Source organism: Pseudophryne corroboree (assembly GCF_028390025.1).
Source record: "Pseudophryne corroboree isolate aPseCor3 chromosome 3 unlocalized genomic scaffold, aPseCor3.hap2 SUPER_3_unloc_13, whole genome shotgun sequence".
In the NCBI taxonomy this organism is placed as follows: Eukaryota; Metazoa; Chordata; class Amphibia; order Anura; family Myobatrachidae; genus Pseudophryne; species Pseudophryne corroboree.
This window is the reverse complement of record NW_026967501.1, coordinates 892,594-918,744: the sequence shown is the minus strand read 5'-3', so window position 1 is coordinate 918,744 and position 26,151 is coordinate 892,594. Positions and strand designations below refer to the sequence as shown.

The 26,151-nt window shown below is 44.1% G+C and overlaps 2 protein-coding genes across 2 annotated transcripts in view; one reads left to right on the top strand and one right to left on the bottom strand.

The window, feature by feature from the left end:
• LOC134983336 (oocyte zinc finger protein XlCOF6.1-like) overlaps positions 1 to 26,151 on the top strand; it is a 376,610-nt gene that overhangs the window by 159,189 nt on the left and 191,270 nt on the right. The window lies entirely within an intron of this gene.
• LOC134983353 (gastrula zinc finger protein XlCGF57.1-like) lies at positions 7,920 to 26,039 on the bottom strand. Its single transcript, XM_063949059.1, has 4 exons — positions 25,956 to 26,039; positions 25,722 to 25,832; positions 21,496 to 21,556; positions 7,920 to 9,489 (listed from the first exon to the last, which is right to left on the bottom strand). The coding sequence occupies exons 1-4, from the start codon at positions 26,037 to 26,039 to the stop codon at positions 8,024 to 8,026; spliced, it is 1,722 nt and encodes a 573-aa protein (XP_063805129.1). The 3' UTR covers positions 7,920 to 8,023.

Below are 26,151 nucleotides of genomic sequence, written 5' to 3'. Positions count from 1 at the left end.
TGAGCTGCTGCTTGCCTTTGTCTGTTGCACCTGGGAAAGGTGGTCTGCCGTAGAAGCAGGTCGAAGTTAATCGGACGTTGCCCCCAAATGATGTCGATTTATCATAAAAAGAATTGGGAAGTCTCCGTTGCGATGATATTCAGCATATAGAATTTATTATCAAATAAGAGGCCACGCCTATAATTCTGCGTAGAGAAACGTGACCCAAGACAGACTTCATCAATGATACCTGTGCCTTCAGGGCATTTCAGGCTTACAAATATATAGTACCTGATTATACAATAATTCATAACTGATTAATCAATTGGGCATACATCTAGATATCATGGGGAACATGGATTGATTGACGGGGAATAACCGGAAGTGCCAAATATGGTCAGCTGAGCTAATTGCACGGCCGATCTTCTCCTGAAGATGGCAGACTGGCTCCATGAGTCTTGGATCTCCTAGTCACATCAATTGGGCTTCTCAATAGGCCTTGTCAGCATAAAGGTCATTCTTGTTCACAATTGCATGTTGTTTGTCCAAAGCAAAGATCCATCAGATATTCATTATCATGTCCTCTTTCTCCTGACATAAAACCCTCATAAAATGTAATTAAGTTCTGGATATCTAAATACAAGGGTCTCTATTGTTAGATACGAAGTCTCTGTCAGGTGATATAACATTTCCCCTTCTGTATGGTGTAACTAGATCTGACTCCCGTCATTCTCACCAGTAATAATGTTACTTATACATTTCCCCTTCTGTATATGGAACGTATGGTGTAACTAGATCTGACTCCTGTCATTCTCTATGGTAATAATGTTACTTATACATTTCCCCTTCTGTATATGGAACATATGGTGTAAGTAGATCTGACTCCTGTTGTTCTCACCGGTAATAATATTACTTATACATTTCCCCAACTGTATATGTAACATATGGTGTAACTAGATCTGACTCCTGTCATTCTCACCAGTAATGTTACTTATACATTTCCCCTTCTGTATATGTAACATATGTTATAACTAGATATGACTCGTCATTCTCATCAGTGATAATGTTACTTATACATTTCCCCTTCTGTATATGTAACGTATGGTGTAACTAGATCTGACTCCTGTCACTCTCACCAGTAATGTTACTTATACATTTCCCCTTCTGTATATGGAATGTATGGTGTAACTAGATCTGACTCCTGTCATTCTCACCAGTAATAATGTTACTTATACATTTCCCCTTCTGTATATAGAACGTATGGTGTAACTAGATCTGACTCCAGTCATTCTCACCAGTAATAATGTTACTTATACATTTCCCCTTCTGTATGTCAGGAATCCGCATTCTCCATTGCATCACTTCCAGTGAACAGGCGTCTCCTGGCTTCAGTCCTCTGTTTTCAGAGTATTCCCTGTGAATTGGACCTGTGGAACTACAGGTCCCAGCAGTTCCAGTCTTCAGTCTCCTGCAGCCCACAGCTCACTGTGCTCCACCTAACCAGTTCTATCGTTTGGTAATCACTGGTTTCAGCCAGCAGCCTGGAGTACACAGTGATTCTAGTTAACCAGCATTAACTCCTGGTGCACTACTGATCCCAGCCAGCAACCAGCAGTGCATTGCATTAACTGTCTACAGAATCATTCTCCCGGTTAATCACCATCTCCAGTTAATTCTCAGCTGATCTGGGCACCCAATCCTGGAGGGTGTGTTCTCACAGAGATTCATCCTATCATCACAGAGCAAGGTGTATAAACTCCAGTTCCTAGCTCATTCACATTGCCTTGGACAACACGTCACATCCCGTGAACAGGTGGCTCCTGTTTGCAATCCTCTGTCTTCAGAGATTTCCTTGTGTGTTAGACCTGTGGAACAACAGGTCCCAGCCGTTCCAGGTTCCAGCAGTTCCGGTGTTCCTGTGGAACTACAAGTTCCAGCAATCACTCCAGCTCTCCTGCTACATTCGGTGTGTCAAGTCTCCAGTGGTTCCCTGTGTTCCAGTCTCCAGTGGTTCCCTGTGTTCCAGCCTCCAGTGGTTCCCTGTGTTCCAGCCTCCAGTGGTTCCCTGTGTTCCAGCCTCCAGTGGTTCCCTGTGTTCCAGCCTCCAGTGGTTCCCTGTGTTCCAGTCTCCAGATCCCCTGTGTTCCTGGATATTCTCCTGTACCTGTTACTTCCGTGGAACTACAAGTACCAGCACCAGCAATACCTTTCTGGCTTCACACCTTCTACATCTGCAGTGTGCTCCAGCCTACAGCAGTAGAGACTCCCTCTCCAGGTGCATTCCGTCATCTCACCTGTGATTCAGCCTGCATGCTGATTGTGCACTTCCAACAGCACAGTGAACATTACCATCCAGTCTCCTGCATTTCTACCAGGTTTGCTACCATCATTTCACCTCTGCTGGCTCCACGTCTTAATTACTCTGGTTTCATTTCTGCATTACAAACTCTGCCATAGACTTTCAGTTTCAAACCATACTATTCCATTGCCATTACCATTACCATTGTCATTTCCTTTGCATTCGTTTGTTTACTTTCTGCTGCATTATTATCTGGACTTTTCTGTTATTAATAAATCTACATTGTGCACATGCGCAGAAACCCAGTACTGCCTCCTCACTTCATTCTTCCATCCTACCTCCACTGACCCACTAGCGCCCCCTCCGGGGACACAAACCAGACCGAACCTGACACTGTATATAGAACGTATGGTGTAACTAGATCTGACTCCTGTCATTCTCACCAGTAATAATGTTACTTATACATTTCCCCTTCTGTATACAGAACGTATGGTGTAACTAGATCTGACTCCAGTCATTCTCACCAGTAATAATGTTAATTATACATTTCTCATTCTGTAATATGTAACGTATGGTGTAACTAGATTTGACTCCTGTCATTCTCACCAGTAATAATGTTACTTATACATTTCCCATTCTGCATTTGGAACGTATGGTGTAACTAGATCTGACTCCTGTCATTCGCACCAGTAAATGTTAATTATACATTTCCCCTTCTGTATATGGAACGTATGGTGTAACTAGATCTGACTCCTGTCATTATCACCAGTAATAATGTTACTTATACATTTTCCCTCCTGTATATGTAACGTATGGTGTAACTAGATCTGACTCCTGTCATTCGCACCGGTAATAATGTTACTTATACATTTCCCCTTCTGTATATGTAACGTATGGTGTAACTAGATCTGACTCCTGTCAGTCTCACCAGTAATAATGTTACTTATATATTTCCCCTTCTGTATATGGAACGTATGGTGTAACTAGATCTGACTCCTGTCATTATCACCAGTAATAATGTTACTTATACATTTCCCCTTCTGTATATGTAACGTATGGTGTAACTAGATCTGACTCCTGTCATTCTCACCAGTAATGTTACTTATACATTTCCTCTTCTGTATATGTAACGTATGTTGTAACTAGATCTGACTTCTGTCACTCTCACCAGTAATAATGTTACTTATACATTTCCCCTTCTGTATATGTAACGTATGGTGTAACTAGATCTGACTCCTGTCATTCTCACCTGTAATAATGTTACTAATACATTTCCCCTTCTGTATATGTAACGTATGGTGTAACTAGATCTGACTCCTGTCATTCTCACCAGTAATAACGTTACTTATACATTTCCCTTTCTGTATATGTAACATATGGTGTAACTAGATCTGACTCCTGTCATTCTCACCAGTAATAACGTTACTTATACATTTCCCTTTCTGTATATGTAATGTATGGTGTAACTAGATCTGACTCCTGTCATTCTCACCAGTAATAATGTTACTAATACATTTCCCCTTCTGTATATGATACGTATGGTGTAACTAGATCTGACTCCTATCATTCTCACCAGTAATAATGTTACTTATACATTTCCCCTTCTGTATATGTAACGTATGGTGTAACTAGATCTGACTCCTGTCATTCTCACCAGTAATAATGTTACTTATACATTTCCCCTTCTGTATATGTGACGTATGGTGTAACTAGATCTGACTCCTGACATTCTCACCAGTAATAATGTTACTTATACATTTCCCCTTCTGTATATGTAACGTATGGTGTAACTAGATCTGACTCCTGTCATTCTCACCTGTAATAATGTTACTTATACATTTCCTCTTCTGTATATGTAACATATGGTGTAACTAGATCTGACTCCTGTCACTCTCACCAGTAATAATGTTACTTATACATTTCCCCTTCTGTATATGTAACATATGGTGTAACTAGATCTGACTCCTGTCACTCTCACCAGTAATAATGTTACTTATACATTTCCCCTTCTGTATATGTAACGTATGGTGTAACTAGATCTGACTCCTGTCACTCTCACCAGTAATAATGTTACTTATACATTTCCCCTTCTGTATATGTAACGTATGGTGTAACTAGATCTGACTCCTGTCATTCTCACCAGTAATAATGTTACTTATACATTTCCCCTTCTGTATATGTAACGTATGGTGTAACTAGATCTGACTCCTGTCATTCTCACCAGTAATAATGTTACTTATACATTTTCCCTTCTGTATATGTAACGTATGGTGTAACTAGATCTGACTCCTGTCACTCTCACCAGTAATAATGTTACTTATACATTTCCCCTTCTGTATATGTAACGTATGGTGTAACTAGATCTGACTCCTGTCATTCTCACCAGTAATAATGTTACTTATACATTTTCCCTTCTGTATATGTAACGTATGGTGTAACTAGATCTGACTCCTGTCACTCTCACCAGTAATAATGTTACTTATACATTTCCCCTTCTGTATATGTAACGTATGGTGTAACTAGATCTGACTCCTGTCATTCTCACCAGTAATAATGTTACTTATACATTTCACCTTCTGTATATGTAATGTATGGTGTAACTAGATATTACTCCTGTCATTCTCACCAGTAATAATGTTACTTATACATTTCCCCTTCTGTATATGTAATGTATGGTGTAACAGTGGCAAACGCAGGATTTGCAAAGGGGGGTTTCCAGAACTGGGCGGAGCCAATCACGGGGGTGGGGACTGAGGTGACCCAGTATATGCTGGGTCCGTAAAACTAGTGTGTGTATATGTGTGTATGTGTATATATATATATATATATATATATATATATATATATATATATATATATATATATATATATATATATATATATATATACATACATCTACATATATATATATATATATATATATATATATATATATATATATATATATATATATATATATATATATATATATATATATATACACACACACACATATACATATACACGGGTGGTCTTCAGTATGCCGGCGGTCGGGCTCCCGGTGACCCTCATACCGGCGCCGGGAGCCCGACCGCTGGCATACCGACACTTATTCTCCCTCGTGGGGGTCCATGACCCCCCTGGAGGGAGAATAGAATAGTGTGGCGCGCGTAGCGTGGCGAGCGCAGCGAGCCCGCAAGGGGCTCATTTGCGTTCGCCACACTGTCGGTAGGCCGGCCTCCCGGCGCAGGTATGCTGGTCGCCGGGAGATCGTAGTACACACACATACAGTACACATATATATACACATGTATATATATGTATATATGTATATCATATGTGTGTGTGTTTGTTTATATGTATGTGTATATATGTATGCACATGGATATATATGTACTTTAATTAAAATAAAGTAAACTTTTATTGCACTTGCAAGTGCCACCAGGAAGACAGCAGGCTGCAGAGGACGCTAGACAGTCATTAATAATACTCATGGAGCTAAAAAAAAAAAAAAAAAAAAAAAAATTTTTTTTTTTTTTTTTAGTGGAGGGGTGTTTCTGGGTACTCGGAAACCCCCCTAGGTGCGCCACTGTGTAACTAGATCTGACTCCTGTCATTCTCACCAGTAATAATGTTACTTATACATTTCCCCCTCTGTATATGTAACGTATGGTGTAACTAGATCTGACTCCTGTCATTCTCACCAGTAATAATGATACTTATACATTTCCCCTTCTGTATATGTAACGTATGGTGTAACTAGATCTGACTTCTGTCACTCTCACCAGTAATAATGTTACTTATACATTTCCCTTCTGTATATGTAATGTATGGTGTAACTAGATCTGACTCCTGTCATTATCACCAGTAATAATGATACTTATACATTTCCCCTTCTGTATATGTAACATATGATGTAACTAGATCTTACTCCTGTCATTCTCACCAGTAATAATGTTACTTATACATTTCCCCTTCTGTATATGTAACGTATGGTGTAACTATATCTTACTCCTGTCACTCTCACCAGTAATAATGTTACTTATACATCACTTTCCTCCCAATAGCACTCACAGAACTTTACATTCACATTTACACAGAGCACAAGATACGCAATAAGTAGAACAGAATAAAGACCTCAGCATGTGGGATGTATATTTAGGAAGTGAAGGAACATTAATGAAACATGTGAGTAACAGTCATCAGTCTGTTTGTGGTCTCCAGGGTGGAGGTCTCTTGGACTGTGCGAGGCAGCAGGTTCCATGGTCAGGGCTGCATAGCTAACAGATCAACCACAAATGAATTATGGCAGATTCTTGGTACTGCTGGTAACAGTCTGAGGGGGAGAGGTAGGGAATTCCAGAGAAAGGGAGCAGCACGTGAAAAATCTTGGATAGGAGTGGGAGGAAGTACCGTATATACTGGAGTATAAGCCGACTTTTTCAGCACAGTTTTCTATGCTGAAAAAGCCCCCCTCGGCTTATACTCGAGTCAACGGCTGCAGCAGACGCCGTGGGCTGTGTGGGCGTCCGCTGCAGCCGGCTCCAGGGACAGACACTAGAGGTCATTATTGACCTCTAGTGTCTGTGCGGCGTTGCTATGGGAGAGACGTCATGACGTCTCTCCCATAGAGATGATCGGGTGCGGGGAAGCGGGCGCCGGCGCGGGCGGCCAGACGGAGCGGCGACCAGACGGAGCGGGGATCCAGATGGAGCGGCGGCCAGACGGAGCGGATGAACAGATGGAGCGGCGGCCAGACGGAGCGGGGATCCAGATGGAGCGGCGGCCAGACAGAGCGGATGAACAGACGGAGCGGGGATCCAGATGGAGCGGCGGCCAGACGGAGCGGATGAACAGATGGAGCGGCGGCCAGACGGAGCGGAGCAGCGCAGCAGCAGAAGAAGCGGTCGGGAAGCAGGAGCGGGGCAGTGGTAAGTATTGTTTTAGTGTGTGTTTATGTTTGTAAGCTGCAAAGGGGGCACAGTAACAGGGGGCAAACAAAGGGGGCACAACAACTACTGGGGGCAAAGAAAGGGGGCAAAGAAAGGGGGCACCACAACTACTGGGGCAAAGAAAGAGGGGTCATAACTACTGTGGGCAATGAAAAAGGGGGCACAAATACTGGGGGCAAAGAAGGGGCACAAATACTGGGGGCAAAGCAACGGGGGCATGTTTTTATCTGTCACTGGGGGTATATGTGGCACTGGGGGCACAACCCTAGAAACAAACATTACCCCCTGACAACAAGCATAACACCTACCGCATAAAATCCCTGGCAACGAGCATGACACCCTGAGCATGAAAACCCCTGGCACCGTGCATTTCCCACCCTAGGCTTATACTAGAGTCAGTAATTTTTCCCAGTTTTTTGTGGTAAAATTAGGTGCCTCGGCTTATATTCGGGTCGACTTATACTCGAGTATATACGGTAATCAGAAGACAGGCGGGTCGGCGTGCATTAGCATATGGACCTGTTTCGCTAGGACTGAGTCACCCACACCTGGAGCTCAGCTAGACATTTAGTATTGGTATTGTTTTCAGTACCTGGAGCAAAGACAGGTTATCTGCATAGTAGAGGTAAAGGAGGACATGACGTCTTATTATTTCACCCAGTAGCAGCATGTATATTGTAAAAAAAACACAGGACATAAGATAAAACCTGAAGGAACATTGCAGGGAAATGGTGAAGAAGAGTATATCCAGAAGATTAAAATGGTTCCCCACCTGTGTGATGTCTACTGTGTCCAACAAGAGCTGATTTATTAATCACTCAGAGCATGCAAATGGCTTCAAACGTCTGTGAGTTCTCTCATGTTGAACAAGATGTGATTTCTGTATAAAACTTTTCCCACACTCAGAACATGAAAATGGCTTCTCACCTGTGTGACGTCTCTCATGTGTAACAAGATGTGATTTCCGTATAAACCCTTTCCCACACTCAGAACATGAAAATAGCCTCTCACCTGTGTGATTTCTCTCATGTCTAACAAGATGTGATTTCTGTATAAACCCTTTCCCACACTCAGAACAAGAAAATGGCTTCTCTCCAGTGTGACTTCTCTCATGTGTAACAAGTTGTGACTTTTGTGAAAAACCTTTTCCACACTCAGAACAAGAAAATGGCTTCTCTCCAGTGTGACTTCTCTCATGTTGAACAAGATTCGATTTCAGTGAAAAACATTTCCCACACTCAGAACATGTAAATGGCTTCACGCCGGTGTGACTTTTCTCATGTATAACAAGATATGACTTGTGTGAAAAACCTTTTCCACACTCAAAACAAGAAAATGGCTTCTCTCCAGTGTGACTTCTCTCATGTTGAACAAGATTCGATTTCAGTGAAAAACATTTCCCACACTCAGAACATGGAAATGGCTTCTCTCCGGTGTGACTTCTCTCATGTATAACAAGAGTTGATTTCTGTGCAAAACATTTCCCACACTCAGAACATGAAAATGGCTTCACTCCAGTGTGACTTCTCTCATGTATAACAAGATATGATTTGTGTGAAAAACGTTTTCCACACTCAGAACATGAAAATGGCTTCTCTCCGGTGTGACTTCTCTCATGTTGAACAAGATTCGATTTCAGTGAAAAACATTTCCCACACTCAGAACATGTAAATGGCTTCACTCCAGTGTGACTTCTCTCATGTATAACAAGATATGACTTGTGTGAAAAACCTTTTCCACACTCAGAACAAGAAAATGGCTTCTCTCCGGTGTGACTTCTCTCATGTATAACAAGAAATGATTTCTGTGTAAAACATTTCCCACACTCAGAACATGTAAATGGCTTCTCTCCGGTGTGACTTCTCTCATGTATAACAAGAAATGATTTCTGTGTAAAACATTTGCCACACTCAGAACATGTAAATGGCTTCTCTCCGGTGTGACTTCTCTCATGTTGAACAAGATGTAATTTCCGTGTAAAACATTTCCCACACTCAGAACATGTAAATGGACTCTCACCTATGTGAGTTTTCTGATGTATGACAAAATATGATTTGGATGTAAAACATTTCCCACACTCAGAACATGAAAATAGCTTCTCTCCGGTGTGACTTCTCTCATGTATAACAAGAAATGATTTCCGTGCAAAACATTTCCCACACTCAGAACATGGAAATGGTCTCTCACCTGCCTTAGATGGCTGATGTGCAATAAGCTTTGTGTTCTGTGTAAAACAAGTTGCACCTATAGAACAGGAAAACACTGTATCTACTGTCAGAGCTGTAACAGATGCACCAATATCAGAGTGATCAGGAGAACATTTCCCAGGATCAGAGGGATCAGCTGATAGAGCTGGATGTATAATTGGGGTAATGAGATTAGTTCCTGGAGAATCCTGTCTACTGTCATCTTTTATTTCACAATCCGGGGATGATATTAGATGTCCTTCTGAGATATTCCTGCTTGTGTGTCGATCTGCTGGAAATAAAATACATTTTGGAAATGTGAATTTTCATAAAACAATTAAAATCTGGTAAATATCATGATCAAAACTGGAAAATTACTATAAAATGAGTAGACAAGACCCAGGGTGTTACATGGTACAATATATAATTCTGTAACAGACACTGTATCCAGTACTGTATTTCTGGCATTGCTTTTATGTTTATCTTTAAAATAATACTAGGAAGCTTGGAAAGGAGTGTTACTAACACTGAGAGATCATGTGGGATTACTAGAGGTGACATGGGCTGTGCAGTAATATAACATCACCTGTGCATACATTTAGGTAACACTGAGAGATCATGTGGTATTACTAGAGGTGACATGGGCTGTGCAGTAATATAACATCGCCTGTGCATACATTTAGGTAACACTGAGATCATGTGGGATTACTAGAGGTGACATGGGCTGTGCAGTAATATAACATTACCTGTGCATACATTTAGGTAACACTGAAAGATCATGTGGGATTACTAGAGGTGACATGGGCTGTGCAGTAATAATAAGAATTTACTTACCGATAATTCTATTTCTCGTAGTCCGTAGTGGATGCTGGGGACTCCGTCAGGACCATGGGGAATAGCGGGCTCCGCAGGAGACAGGGCACATCTAAAAAAGCTTTTAGGTCACATGGTGCGTACTGGCTCCTCCCCCTATGACCCTCCTCCAAGCCTCAGTTAGGTACTGTGCCCGGACGAGCGTACACAATAAGGAAGGATCTTGAATCCCAGGTAAGACTCATACCAGCCACACCAATCACACCGTACAACTTGTGATCTGAACCCAGTTAACAGTATGATAACAAAACGAAGTAGACTCTGAAAAGATGGCTCACAACAATAGTAATAACCCGATTTTTGTAACAATAACTATGTACAAGCATTGCAGACAATCCGCACTTGGGATGGGCGCCCAGCATCCACTACGGACTACGAGAAATAGAATTATCGGTAAGTAAATTCTTATTTTCTCTAACGTCCTAGTGGATGCTGGGGACTCCGTCAGGACCATGGGGATTATACCAAAGCTCCCAAACGGGCGGGAGAGTGCGGATGACTCTGCAGCACCGAATGAGAGAACTCCAGGTCCTCCTTAGCCAGAGTATCAAATTTGTAAAATTTTACAAACGTGTTCTCCCCTGACCACGTAGCTGCTCGGCAAAGTTGTAATGCCGAGACCCCTCGGGCAGCCGCCCAAGATGCGCCCACTTTCCTAGTGGAGTGGGCCTTTACAGATTTAGGCTGTGGCAGGCCTGCCACAGAATGTGCAAGTTGGATTGTGCTACAGATCCAACGTGCAATCGTCTGTTTAGACGCAGGAGCACCCATCTTGTTGGGTGCATACAATATAAACAGCAAGTCAGACTTTCTGACTCCAGCCGTCCTAAACTATATATATATATATATTTTTAGGGTCCTGACAACGTCTAGTAACCTGGAGTCCTCCAAGTCCCTAGTAGCCGCAGGCACCATAATAGGTTGTTTCAGGTGAAAACCTGACACCCCCTTAGGAAGAAACTGGAGACGAGTCCCAGTTCTGCCCTGTCCGAATGGAAAATTAAATATGGGCTTTTGTAAGACAAAGCCGCCCATTCTGACAATCGCCTGGCCGAGGCCAGGACCAACAGCATGGTCACTGTCCATGTGAGATATTGGTCAACAGCATGTTCACTTTCCATGTAAGATATTTCAAATCCACAGATTTGAGCGGTTCAAACCAATATGATTTTAAGGAATCCCAACACTATGTTGAGATCCCACGGTGCCACTAGAGGCACAAAAAGGGGTGTATATGCAATACTCCCTTGACAATCTGGACTTCAGGAACTGAAGTCAATTCTTTCCGGAAGAAATTCTACAGGGCCGAAACTTAAAACCTTAAAGAACCCCAATTTTAGGCTCAAAACACTCCTGTTTTCAGGAAGTGTAGAAATCGACCTAGTTGAATTTCTTCGTGGGGCCTTCCTGGCCTCACCTACGCAACATATTTTCACCACATGTGGTGATGACGTTGTGCGGTCACCTCCTTCCTGGCTTTGACCAGGGTAGGTATGACCTCTTATGGAATGCCTTTTTCCTTCAGGATCCGGCATTCAACCGCCATGCCGTCAAACGCAGCCGCGGTAAGTCTTGGAATAGACATGGTACCTGCTGAAGCAAGTCCCTTCTTAGCTCCCCAGGCCCTTAGTCCTCTGTGAGCATCTCTTGAAGTTCCGGGTACCAAGTCCCTCTTGGCCAATCCGGAGTCACGAGTATAGTTCATACTCCTCTATGTCTTATAATTCTCAATACCTTGGTTATGAGAAGCAGAGGAGGGAACACATACACCGACTGTTACACCCACGGTGTTACCAGGACATCCACAGCTATCGCCTGAAGGTCTCATGACCTGGCGCAATACCTGTCCCGTTTTTTGTTCGGGCGGGACGCCATCATTTCCACCTTTGGTCTTTGCCAATGGTTCACAATCATGCGGAAAAACTTCCCTATGAAGTTCCCACTCTCCCGGGTGGAGGTCATGCCTGCTGAGGAAGTCTGCTTCCCAGTCGTCCACTCCCGGAGAGAACACTGCTGACAGTGCTATCACATGATTTTCCGCCTAGCGAAAAATCCTTGCAGTTTTTTCACTGCCCTCCAGCTTCTTGTGCCGCCCTTTCTGTTTACGTGGGCGACTGCCGTGATGTTATCCCTCTGGATCAATACCGGCTGACCTTGAAGCAGAGGTCTTGCTAAGTTTAGAGCATTATAATTTTGCTCTTAGCTCCATCTATGTGGAGAGAAATTCTCCAGACTTGATCACACTTTCCTGGAAATGTTTTCCCTGTGTGACTGCTCCCCAGCCTCTCAGGCTGGCCTCCGTGGTCACCAGCATCCAATCCTGAATTCTGAATCTGTGGCCCTCTAGAAGATGAGCACTCTGTAATCACCACAGGAGAGACACCCTTGTCCTTGGATATAGGGTTATCCGCTGATGCATCTGAAGATGCGATCCGGACCATTTGTCCAGCAGATCCCACTGAAGAGTTCTTGCGTGAAATCTGCCGAATGGAATTGCTTCGTAATAAGCCACCATTTTTACCAGGACTCTTGTGCAATGATGCACTGACACTTTTCCTGGTTTTAGGAGGATCCCGATTAGCTCGGATAACTCCCTGGCTTTCTCCTCTGGGAGAAACACCTTTTTCTGGACTGTGTCCAGAATCATCCCTAGGAACAGTAGACGTGTCCTCGGAAAAGCTGCGATTTTGGAATATTTAGAATCCACTCGTGCTGTCGTAGAACTATTAAAGATAGTGCTACTCCGACCTCCAACTGTTCTCTGGACCTTGCCCTTATCAGGAAAGCGTCCAAGTTTCTTTTAAGAAGAATCATCATTTCGGCCATTACCTTGGTAAAGACCCGGGGCGCCGTGGACAATCCAAACGGCAGCGTCTGAACTGATAGTGACAGTTCTGTACCACGAACCTGAGGTACCCTTGGTGAGAAGGGCAAATTTGGACATGTAGGTAAGTGTCCCTGATATCCAGTGACACCATATCGTCCCCTTCTTCCTGGTTCGCTATCACTGCTCTGAGTGACTCCATCTTGATTTGAACGCTTGTATGTAAGTGTTCAAATATTTCAGATCTCACCGAGCCGTTTGGCTTCAGTACCACAATATAGTGTGGAATAATACCCCCACCCTTGTTGTAGGAGGGGTACTTTGATTATCACCTGCTGGGAATACAGCCTGTGAATTGTTTTCAATACTGCCTCCCTGTCGGAGGTAGACGTTGGTAAAACAGACTTCCGGAACTTGTGAGGAGGAGACGTCTCGAATTTCCAATGTACACCTGGGATACTACATGTAGGATCCAGGAGTCCCCTTGCGAGTGAGCCCACTGCGTGCTGAAACTCTTGAGATAACCCCCTACCGCACCTGAGTCCGCTTGTACTGCCCCAGCGTCATGCTGCGGACATTGGCAGAAGCTGTGAAGGGCTTCTGTTCCTGGGAATGGGCTGTCTTCCCTTTCCTCTACCCCTGGGCAGATATGACTGGCCTTTGCCCGCCTGCCCGTATGGGGACGAAGGACTGAGACTGAAAAGACTGTGTCCTTTTCTGCTGAGATGTGACTCGGGGTAACAAAAGGTGGATTTTTCAGCTGTTGCCATGGCCACCAGGTCCGATGGACCGCCCCTTTATACGGCAATACTTCCATGTGCCGTCTGGAATCTGCCTCACCTGACCACTGTCGTGTCTTCGTCTGGCAGATATGGACATCACATTTACTCTTGATGCCAGAATGCAAATATCCCTCTGCGCATCACGCATATATAGAAATGCATCCTTAAAATGCTCTATAGACAATAAAATCTTGTCCCTGTCAAGGGTATCAAAATTTTCAGTCAGGAAATCCGACCAAGCCCCCTCAGCGCTGCACATCCAGTCTGAGGCGATTGCTGGTCGTAGTATAACACCAGTATGTGTGTATATACTTCTTAGGCTATTTTTCAGCTTCCTATCAGCTGGCTCCTTGAGGGCGGCCGTATCTGGAGACGGTAACGCCACTTGTTTTTATAAGCGTGTGAGCGCCTTATCCACCCTAAGGTGTGTTTCCCAACTCGCCCTTACTTCGGGCAGGAAAGGGTATACCGCCCATAACTTTCTATCGGAGGAACCCCACGTATCATCACACACTTCATTTAATTTATCTGATTCAGGCAAAACTACAAGTAGTTTATTCACACCCTACAAAATACCCTTATTTGTGGTACTTGTAGTATCTGAAATATGTAACACCTCCTTCATGCCCTTAACATGTAACGTGTGGCCCTAAAGGAAAATACGTTTGTTTCTTCACCGTCGACACTGGAGTCAGTGTCCGTGAGGTAAATGGGCGTTTTTACAAGCCCCTGACGGTGTCTGAGACGCCTGGACATGTACTAATTTGTTTGCCGGTCGTCTCATGTCGTCAACCGGCTTGCAGCGTGTTGACATGATCACGTACTTCCACAAGTAAGCCATCCATTCCGGTGTCGACTCCCTAGAGAGTGACATCACCATTACAGGCAATTTGCTCCGCCTCCTCACCAACATTTTCCTCATACATGTCGACACACACGTACCGACATACAGCACACACACAGGGAATGCTCTGATAGAGGACAGGACCCACTAGCCCTTTGGGGAGACAGAGGGAGAGTTTGCCAGCACACACCAAAATGCTATAATTATACAGGGACAACCTTTATATAAGTGTTCCTCCCTTATAGCATTTAATATATATTTATATCGCCAAATCAGTGCCCCCCCTCTGTTTTAACCCTGTTTCTGTAGTGCAGTGCAGGGGAGAGCATGGGAGCCTTCCCCTCAGCCTTTCCGTGAGGGAAAATGGCGCTGTGTGCTGAGGAGAATAAGCTCCGCCCCTTTCTCGGCGGGCTTTTCTCCCGGTTTTTAAGAACTGGCCTGGGTTAAAATACATACATATAGCCTTAATGGCTATATGTGATGTATTTATTTTTGCCAAATAGGTACTTATATTGCTGCCCAGGGCGCCCCCAGCAGCGCCCTGCACCCTCCGTGACTATGTCAGTGAGCCGTGTGACAACAATGGCGCACAGCTGCAGTGCTGTGCGCTACCTTCATGAAGACTGTGAAGTCTTCTGCCGCCTGTTTCCGGACCTCCGTTCCGCCGTCTTTCTTCAGCGTCTGTAAGGGGGATCGGCGGCGCGGCTCCGGGACTAACCCCAGGCTGACCTGTGTTCCGACTCCCTCTGGAGCTCAGTGTCCAGTAGCCTAAGATCCCAATCCATCCTGCACGCAGGTGAGTTGGAGATCTCTCCCCTAAGTCCCTCATTGCAGTGATCCTGTTGCCAGCAGGAATCACTGAATGAAAACCTAAAAAAAACTTTTCTAAACAGCTCTTTAAGAGAGCCATCCAGATTGCACCCTTCTCGGACGGGCACAAAAACCTAACTGAGGCTTGGAGGAGGGTCATAGGGGGAGGAGCCAGTACGCACCATGTGACCTAAAAGCTTTTTTAGATGTGCCCTGTCTCCTGCGGAGCCCGCTATTCCCCATGGTCCTGACGGAGTCCCCAGCATCCACTAGGACGTTAGAGAAATAACATCGCCTGTGCATACATTTAGGTAACACTGAGATCATGTGGGATTACTAGAGGTGTCTTGGGCTGTGCAGTAATATAACATCGCCTGTGCATACATTTAGGTAACGCTGAGAGATCATGTAGGATTACTAGAGGTGACACGGGCTGTGCAGAAATAACATCGCCTGTGCATACATTTAGGTAACACTGAGAGACCATGTGGGATTACTAGAGGTGTCTTGGGCTGTGCAGTAATATAACATCGCCTGTGCATACATTTAGGTAACACTGAGAGATCATGTGGGATTACTAGAGGTGACATGGGCTGTGCAGTAATATAACATCGCCTGTGCATACATTTAGGTAACACTGAGAGATCATGTGGGATTACTAGAGGTGACATGGGCTGTGCAGTAATATAACATCGCCTGTGCATACATTTAGGTAACACTGAGATCATGTGGGATTACTAGAGGTGACATGGGCTGTGCAGTAATATAACATCGCCTGTGCATACATTTAGGTAACACTGAGAGATCATGTGGTATTACTAGAGGTGACATGGGCTGTGCAGTAATATAACATCACCTGTGCATACATTTAGGTTACACTGAGAGATCATGTGGGATTACTAGAGGTCACATGGGCTGTGCAGTAATATAACATCGCCTGTGCATACATTTAGGTAACACTGAGATCATGTGGGATTACTAGAGGTGACATGGGCAGTAATATAACATCACCTGTGCATACATTTAGGTTACACTGAGAGATCATGTGGGATTACTAGAGGTGACATGGGCTGTGCAGTAATATAACATCGCCTGTGCATACATTTAGGTAACACAGAGATCATGTGGGATTACTAGAGGTGACATGGGCTGTGCAGTAATATAACATCGCCTGTGCATACATTTAGGTAACACTGAGAGACCATGTGGGATTACTAGAGGTGTCTTGGGCTGTGCAGTAATATAACATCGCCTGTGCATACATTTAGGTAACACTGAGAGATCATGTGGGATTACTAGAGGTGACATGGGCTGTGCAGTAATATAACATCACCTGTGCATACATTTAGGTAACACTGAGATCATGTGGGATTACTAGAGGTGACATGGGCTGTGCAGTAATATAACATCGCCTGTGCATACATTTAGATAACACAGAGATCATGTGGGATTATATAGAGGTGACATGGGCTGTGCAGTAATATAACATCGGCTGTGCATACATTTAGGTAACACTGAGAGATCATGTGGTATTACTAGAGGTGACATGGGCTGTGCAGTAATATAACATCACCTGTGCATACATTTAGGTAACACTGAGATCATGTGGGATTACTAGAGGTGACATGGGCTGTGCAGTAATATAACATCGCCTGTGCATACATTTAGGTAACACTGAGAGATCATGTGGGATTACTAGAGGTGACATGGGCTGTGCAGTAATATAACATCGCCTGTGCATACATTTAGGTAACACTGAGATCATGTGGGATTACTAGAGGTGACATGGGCTGTGCAGTAATATAACATCGCCTGTGCATACATTTAGGTAACACTGAGAGATCATGTGGTATTACTAGAGGTGACATGGGCTGTGCAGTAATATAACATCGCCTGTGCATACATTTAGGTAACACTGAGATCATGTGGGATTACTAGAGGTGACATGGGCAGTAATATAACATCACCTGTGCATACATTTAGGTTACACTGAGAGATCATGTGGGATTACTAGAGGTGGCATGGGCTGTGCAGTAATATAACATCGCATTTGCATAAATGTAGGTAATACTGAGATCATGTGGGATTACTAGAGGTGACATGGGCTGTGCAGTAATATAACATCGCCTGTGCATACATTTAGGTAACACAGAGATCATGTGGGATTACTAGAGGTGACATGGGCTGTGCAGTAATATAACATCTCCTGTGCATACATTTAGGTAACACTGAGAGACCATGTGGGATTACTAGAGGTGTCTTGGGCTGTGCAGTAATATAACATCGCCTGTGCATACATTTAGGTAACACTGAGAGATCATGTGGGATTACTAGAGGTGACATGGGCTGTGCAGTAATATAACATCACCTGTGCATACATTTAGGTAACACTGAGATCATGTGGGATTACTAGAGGTGACATGGGCTGTGCAGTAATATAACATCGCCTGTGCATACATTTAGATAACACGGAGATCATGTGGGATTATATAGAGGTGACATGGGCTGTGCAGTAATATAACATCGGCTGTGCATACATTTAGGTAACACTGAGAGATCATGTGGTATTACTAGAGGTGACATGGGCTGTGCAGTAATATAACATCGCCTGTGCATACATTTAGGTAACACTGAGAGATCATGTGGGATTACTAGAGGTGACATGGGCTGTGCAGTAATATAACATCGCCTGTGCATACATTTAGGTAACACTGAGATCATGTGGGATTACTAGAGGTGACATGGGCTGTGCAGTAATATAACATCGCCTGTGCATACATTTAGGTAACACTGAGAGATCATGTGGTATTACTAGAGGTGACATGGGCTGTGCAGTAATATAACATCACCTGTGCATACATTTAGGTTACACTGAGAGATCATGTGGGATTACTAGAGGTCACATGGGCTGTGCAGTAATATAACATCGCCTGTGCATACATTTAGGTAACACTGAGATCATGTGGGATTACTAGAGGTGACATGGGCAGTAATATAACATCACCTGTGCATACATTTAGGTTACACTGAGAGATCATGTGGGATTACTAGAGGTGGCATGGGCTGTGCAGTAATATAACATCGCATTTGCATAAATGTAGGTAATACTGAGATCATGTGGGATTACTAGAGGTGACATGGGCTGTGCAGTAATATAACATCGCCTGTGCATACATTTAGGTAACACAGAGATCATGTGGGATTACTAGAGGTGACATGGGCTGTGCAGTAATATAACATCGCCTGTGCATACATTTAGGTAACACTGAGAGACCATGTGGGATTACTAGAGGTGTCTTGGGCTGTGCAGTAATATAACATCGCCTGTGCATACATTTAGGTAACACTGAGAGATCATGTGGGATTACTAGAGGTGACATGGGCTGTGCAGTAATATAACATCACCTGTGCATACATTTAGGTAACACTGAGATCATGTGGGATTACTAGAGGTGACATGGGCTGTGCAGTAATATAACATCGCCTGTGCATACATTTAGATAACACAGAGATCATGTGGGATTATATAGAGGTGACATGGGCTGTGCAGTAATATAACATCGGCTGTGCATACATTTAGGTAACACTGAGAGATCATGTGGTATTACTAGAGGTGACATGGGCTGTGCAGTAATATAACATCACCTGTGCATACATTTAGGTAACACTGAGATCATGTGGGATTACTAGAGGTGACATGGGCTGTGCAGTAATATAACATTGCCTGTGCATAGCTTTAGGTAACACTGAGAGATCATGTGGGATTACTTGAGGTGACACGGGCTGTGCAGTAATATAACATCGCCTGTGCATACATTTAGGTAACACTGAGAGATCATGTGGGATTACTAGAGGTGACATGGGCTGTGCAGTAATATAACATCGCCTGTGCATACATTTAGGTAACACTGAGATCATGTGGGATTACTAGAGGTGACATGGGCTGTGCAGTAATATAACATCGCCTGTGCATACATTTAGGTAACACTGAGATCATGTGGGATTACTAGAGGTGTCTCGGGCTGTGCAGTAATATAACATCGCCTGTGCATACATTTAGGTATCACTGAGAGATCATGTGGGATTACTAGAGGTGACATGGGCTGTGCAGTAATATAACATCGCCTGTGCATACATTTAGGTAACACTGAGAGATCATGTGGGATTACTAGAGGTGACATGGACTGTGCAGTAATATAACATCGCCTGTGCATACATTTAGGTAACACTGAGATCATGTGGTATTACTAGAGGTGACATGGGCTGTGCAGTAATATAACATCACCTGTGCATACATTTAGGTTACACTGAGAGATCATGTGGGATTACTAGAGGTCACATGGGCTGTGCAGTAATATAACATCGCCTGTGCATACATTTAGGTAACACTGAGATCATGTGGGATTACTAGAGGTGACATGGGCAGTAATATAACATCGCCTGTGCATACATTTAGGTAACACTGAGAGACCATGTGGGATTACTAGAGGTGTCTTGGGCTGTGCAGTAATATAACATCGCCTGTGCATACATTTAGGTAACACTGAGAGATCATGTGGGATTACTAGAGGTGACATGGGCTGTGCAGTAATATAACATCACCTGTGCATACATTTAGGTAACACTGAGATCATGTGGGATTACTAGAGGTGACATGGGCTGTGCAGTAATATAACATCGCCTGTGCATACATTTAGATAACACAGAGATCATGTGGGATTATATAGAGGTGACATGGGCTGTGCAGTAATATAACATCGGCTGTGCATACATTTAGGTAACACTGAGAGATCATGTGGTATTACTAGAGGTGACATGGGCTGTGCAGTAATATAACATCACCTGTGCATACATTTAGGTAACACTGAGATCATGTGGGATTACTAGAGGTGACATGGGCTGTGCAGTAATATAACATTGCCTGTGCATAGCTTTAGGTAACACTGAGAGATCATGTGGGATTACTTGAGGTGACACGGGCTGTGCAGTAATATAACATCGCCTGTGCATACATTTAGGTAACACTGAGAGATCATGTGGGATTACTAGAGGTGACATGGGCTGTGCAGTAATATAACATCGCCTGTGCATACATTTAGGTAACACTGAGATCATGTGGGATTCCTAGAGGTGACATGGGCTGTACAGTAATATAACATCTCCTGTGCATACATTTAGGTAACACTGAGATCATGCGGGATTACTAGAGGTGACATGGGCTGTGCAGTAATATAACATCGCCTGTGCATACATTTAGGTAACACTGAGAGATCTTGTGGTATTACTAGAGGTGATATGGGCTGTGCAGTAATATAACATCGCCTGTGCATACATTTAGGTAACACTGAGAGACCATGTGGGATTACTAGAGGTGACATGGGCTGTGCAGTAATATAACATTGCCTGTGCATACATGTAGGTAACACTGAGATCATGTTGGATTACTAGAGGTGACATGGGCTGTGCAGAAATATAACATTGCCTGTGCATACATTTAGGTAACACTGAGAGACCATGTGGGATTACTAAAGGTGTCTTGGGCTGTGCAGTAATATAACATCACCTGTGCATACATTTAGGTAACACTGAGAGATCATGTGGGATTACTAGAGGTGACATGGGCTGTGCAGTAATATAACATCGCCTGTGCATACTTTTAGGTAACACTGAGATCATGTGGGATTACTAGAGGTGACATGGGCTGTGCAGTAATATAACATTGCCTGTGCATACATTTAGGTAACGCTGAGAGATCATGTGGGATTACTTGAGGTGACACGGGCTGTGCAGTAATATAACATCGCCTGTGCATACATTTAGGTAACACTGAGAGATCATGTGGGATTACTAGAGGTGACATGGGCTGTGCAGTAATATAACATCGCCTGTGCGTACATTTAGGTAACACTGAGAGATCATGTGGAGATGACATAGGCTGTGCACTGATAATAGGATTTTGGTACTTACCAGGTAAATCCTTTTCTTTGAATCCATAGGGGGCACTTGAGTACTCTTGGTATATGGACGGCTTTAGCAAGAACAGGGCACTGAATATTTAAGTTTAGAAATCCCCTCCATATCCCAGAGTACCTCAGATTTTTTTACTGAGCCGAACAGGAGTGATAGAGAGGTTGACAATGGAGAATATATAACATAACGGACAACAATAAAGTTGACATATAACGTTACTGACAACTAAACAGTTGACACCATAACCAATAGAACTTTAAACTTTGAACCAGTCGGTGAGAATGTGTTACCATAAGATCCCCTGAACTTACCACAAACCAGGTAACACTGCTCTGGGTGGGCGTCCAGTGCCCCCATTGGATTCAAAGAAAAGGATTTACCTGGTAAATACCAAAATCCTATTTTCTTTTTCATCCACTAGGGGTCACTGGAGTACTCTTGGGACGTACCAAAGCTTCCCATGTGGGCGGGAGAGCTGTTTGGCACCTGTAACACTAGGCGGCCAAAGCTAGATGCTGATGCCGCAAATGTATCAAACTTGTAAAAACGCACAAACGTGTGCACTGATGACCATGTAGCCGCACGGCAAAGCTGCGTCGTAGAAGCCCCACGACCAGCTGCCCATGCAGTTCCCACAGAGCGTGTGGAATGAGCTGTTACTGATGTAGGTGGCTGTAACCTAGCATGAAGATAAGCCTAACGTATGGTCAGTTTAATCCATCTGGATAAGGTCTGCTTAGAAGCTGGCCAACCCATCTTGGCAGCATCATACAGAACAAACAATGTGTCCGTCTTACGAACTGTAGACGTTCAGGATACATAAACGTGTAGTGCGCGTACCACATCCAAAGTTCCAGAATCTTCTGTTAATACAGGAACTACTATTGGTTGATTGATGTGAAAAGATGACACTACCTTTGGCAAGAAAGCGGGATTCGTCCGAAGTTCCGCTCTGTCATCATGATACACCAAATACGGTGGCTTGAATGACAAGGCACCAAAATCGGAAACACGCCTTGCCAAAGCTAAGGCTAGGAGAAAAATAGTTTTCCAAGTGAGAAACTCAATATTCACTTGTTGTAAGGGCTCAAAATATGAAGACTGTAAGAAATCTAAAACCAGATTCAAGTCCCATGGCGCTGTAGGTGGAATGAATGGAGGCTGTACTCTGAGGACACATTGCATAAAGGTGTGTACAGACGGCAATAGAGCCAATCGTCTTTGAAAGTAAATTGACAAAGCAGATACCTGCACCTTTAGTGTAGATAAACGCAGTCCTCCATCTAACCCTGTTTGTAGAAATAACAAACGACGGGATTACTTGAAAGATAATGTCAGAAACTTCCGAGCTTCACACCAACCTATATAGGCACGCCAAATTCTGTAATAATGAGCTGCCGTAACTGGCTTCCTAGCACGTAACATGGTTGGTATAACCGATTCTGCAATGCCCTCTCTTCTTAAGAGGGCGGTCTCAACAGGCACACCCCGTCAAACGCAGCCGCGCTAAATCGGGGTAAAGGAACGGACACTGTTGTAGCAGGTCCGGACGTAGTGGGAGCGGCCAAGGATCGTCTGCGAGTAGTCCGCGGAGATCCGAGAACCAAGCTCTCAGAGGACAATGAGGTGCCACTAGTATGACTGTGGCGGACTCTCTTTTGATCCGTTTTAGCAACAGAGGGAGCAGCGGAAACGGTGGAAACAGATACACGAGGCTGTACGGCCATGCGATTGTGAGAGCATCCACCGCCACTGCCTTTGGATCTCGCGTTCTGGACACATACTGGGGTGTTTGGTGATTGTGGCGAGATGCCATCAGGTCCACCTGAGGGTAACCCCACCTCTGGACCAACATATGAAACACTTCTGGCTTTAAAATCCTGACAACTGAGATAATCTGCCTCCCAGTTGTCCACTCCCGGAATGAACACCGACAATATCACTTGGTGATATTCGTCCTAGTTGAGGGATTCAAGCTACTTCCTGCATTGCCATGCGGCTTCTCGTTCCTCCTTGTTTGTTGATGTACGCGACCGCCGTCGCATTGTCTGACTGCACCTGGACAGTCTGAGACCGAAGCATGTGCACTGCTTGTCGTAGCGCATTGTAAATTGCCCGGAGTTCCAGGACATTTATAGACAGCAATCTTTCGTGATCCGCCAAGAGACCCTGGAGCTGACAATTTTGAACTACAGCTCCCAAACCTCAGACTCACGTCTGTCGTTAGAATTATCCAATTCCAGGCGCCGAACAATTTCCCTGCAGTTAGATTGTGTACTTTGAGCCACCAGAGTAGAGATACCCTGTCCTATGGCGACAACCTCACCCTGTGGTGAATCTGCAGATGCGAGCCTGACCACTGTGCGATCACATCCAGTTGAAAAGGACGTGAGTGAAATCTTCCGAACTGAAGTGCTTCGAAAGCCGCAACCATTGTGCCTAAGAGGCGAATGCACAAATGTACCGAGACTGTGCGTGGCTTGAGCACTAATTGTACCAGATGACGAATAATCTGTACTTTCTGTTCTGGTAGGTAAATTGTTAGATTTACCGTATCGAGAATCATACCTAGGAATTGAAGTCGTTGAGACGGAATTAGATGTGATTTCTTGAAGCTGACAATACAACCGTGCTGAACTAGTACATTGTACGTTAGCAACGCATGTTGGAGGAGCATCTGTTGAGACGGAGCTTTGATGAGCAGATCGTCCAAGTACGGAACTATTATCACTCCCAGGGATCTGAAATGAGCTATCATCACAGACATCACTTTGGTGAATACCCGAGGAGCTGATGAGAAGCCAAACGGTAGAGCCTGAAACTGGTTATGGTTCTGCCGTATTGCAAAACGCAAGAACCTCTGATGAGGTGGCCAAATCGGAATGTGTAAGTACGCATCCTTGAGATCTAGCGTAATTATGAATTCCTGTGGCTCTAAACCTGCACCGCAGAGATTCCTTCTTGAATCTGTAGTAAGTGACGTACTGATTGAGACCCTTTAAGTTCAATATTGGCCTGACGGAGCCATCCGGCTTTGGTAGCACAAACAGACTGGAATAATAACCCTGACCTTGTTGTTGTACAGGGACCGGAATCAAAACTGCTGAATCCAGCAGGGATTGAATGACAATTTGCAGAACCGCCCTCTTGTCGTCCGACAGAGGCAGTCCTGTCTTGAAAAACCGCAGTGGCGGGAGACAGTCTAACTCTATTTTGTAACCTGTTAACACTACATTGCGGATCCACCCATCTGTGGATGTCTGGAACCACGCCAAATGGAACGTCTGAAGGCGTGCTCCCAAAATTGGAGATCAAAGATGGGTTGGGAGCCCGTCATGCCACTGGCTTGTCGGTGACCTTAGCGTCCTGACGACTGGTGTTGGTTTGTTGGAAACTACGTCCTTGACCTCGTCTACCAGTCATGGCTGTTCCTTTACCACGGCCTAGAAAGGGCTGAGGTCTAAAGGATTTGAACGCCGGGCCAGAGTATTTCCGTCTAGGTACCGTTGGAGGCAATGGTAGGAAAACAGACTTACCTCCCGTGGCCTCAGAAATCTATTTGTCCAATTCAGGACCAAACAACTTCTCGTCACCATAAGGTAACGCCTCTATACCTCTTTTGACCTCTGCCTCCGCTTGCCAAGAACGCAGCCAGAGTGCTCATCGTGCTGTAACTAGCGACGATGAAAGGCGAGAAGTGAGCTGACAGACGTCAGTAGAAGCTGTACATAGATACTCAGCAGCTTCACAGATTTGGTCAGCGAGAAGTATAAGGTGATCGTCATGTAGGGCAGACTTGAGTTCTGTTATCCATACCATTAGCGCCTTAGTTACCCAAATGCCAACCAACTCAGGTCTAAGCAACACTCCTGCTGCTATATACATGGATTTTAGCATAGCTTCTATTTTACGGTCTGAAGGGTCTTTAAGCGTAGTAGCAGTTGGTACTGGTATGGTTAATTTCTTCGTAAGTTTTGACACAGACGAATCCACCAATGGCGGATTCTCCATGTAGCTGTCACAGACTCTGGAAAAGGGTAACTGGATTTAAATCTGCGAGGTATAGAAAACCGTTTATCCGGATTAATTTGTGTTTCTACTAACATCTTATTAAGAGATTCCGAAACAGGAAAACACATTGGAGATCTTTGTTGTTTAGTAAAGACGACTTCATCATTTGTCAGAGGCTCCTCAGTTTCTGTAAACTTCAGAGACTGACGTACCGCTCTGATGAGATTATCAATGTCTGGGCTGTCAATATCCTTACTATCTGACTGCTGGTCCAATTCGCCTTCCTCATGCTCATCTTGTGCAGTGAGGTCTGGCATAGAATCCTCAGAATGCAACATAGCAGAAACTGGTAAATCATAAGACAAATGAAATTTATTCCTTCTACCCAAAATGGACTTGGACCTTTGGCAAGGCTGAGACCCCTCCGGTAGTTCTGGCAGTCTCACCCTAGACTCAGATCTTGCCGCTTCCCGCTCTTGTCGAGCGGTGGCCAGTTCTGACTGCAATCCAGCAATGACATCTGTTAGCATAGCCCATGGAGGGTTCGGAAATGAAACCGGCTTTGAAACCGGAGCGGAAATCGTATTCGTAGCTGAAATCACAAAACATACTGTACATGTGGTAGACCCATCCGGTAACACA

What these genes read in the sequence shown, in the direction of transcription:
- LOC134983353 (XM_063949059.1), bottom strand. Translation starts at nt 26,039, where the DNA reads ATGCTAACAGATGTCATTGCTGGATTGCAGTCAGAACTGGCCACCGCT. An exon ending in CGGCAAGATCTGAGTCTAGG is followed by an intron (nt 25,833 to 25,955) that starts GTGAGACTGCCA and finishes TTGCATTCTGAG; the next exon opens with GATTCTATGCCAGACCTCAC. An exon ending in CAAAGAAAAGGATTTACCTG is followed by an intron (nt 9,490 to 21,495) that starts GTAAGTACCAAA and finishes CATCTGTTACAG; the next exon opens with CTCTGACAGTAGATACAGTG.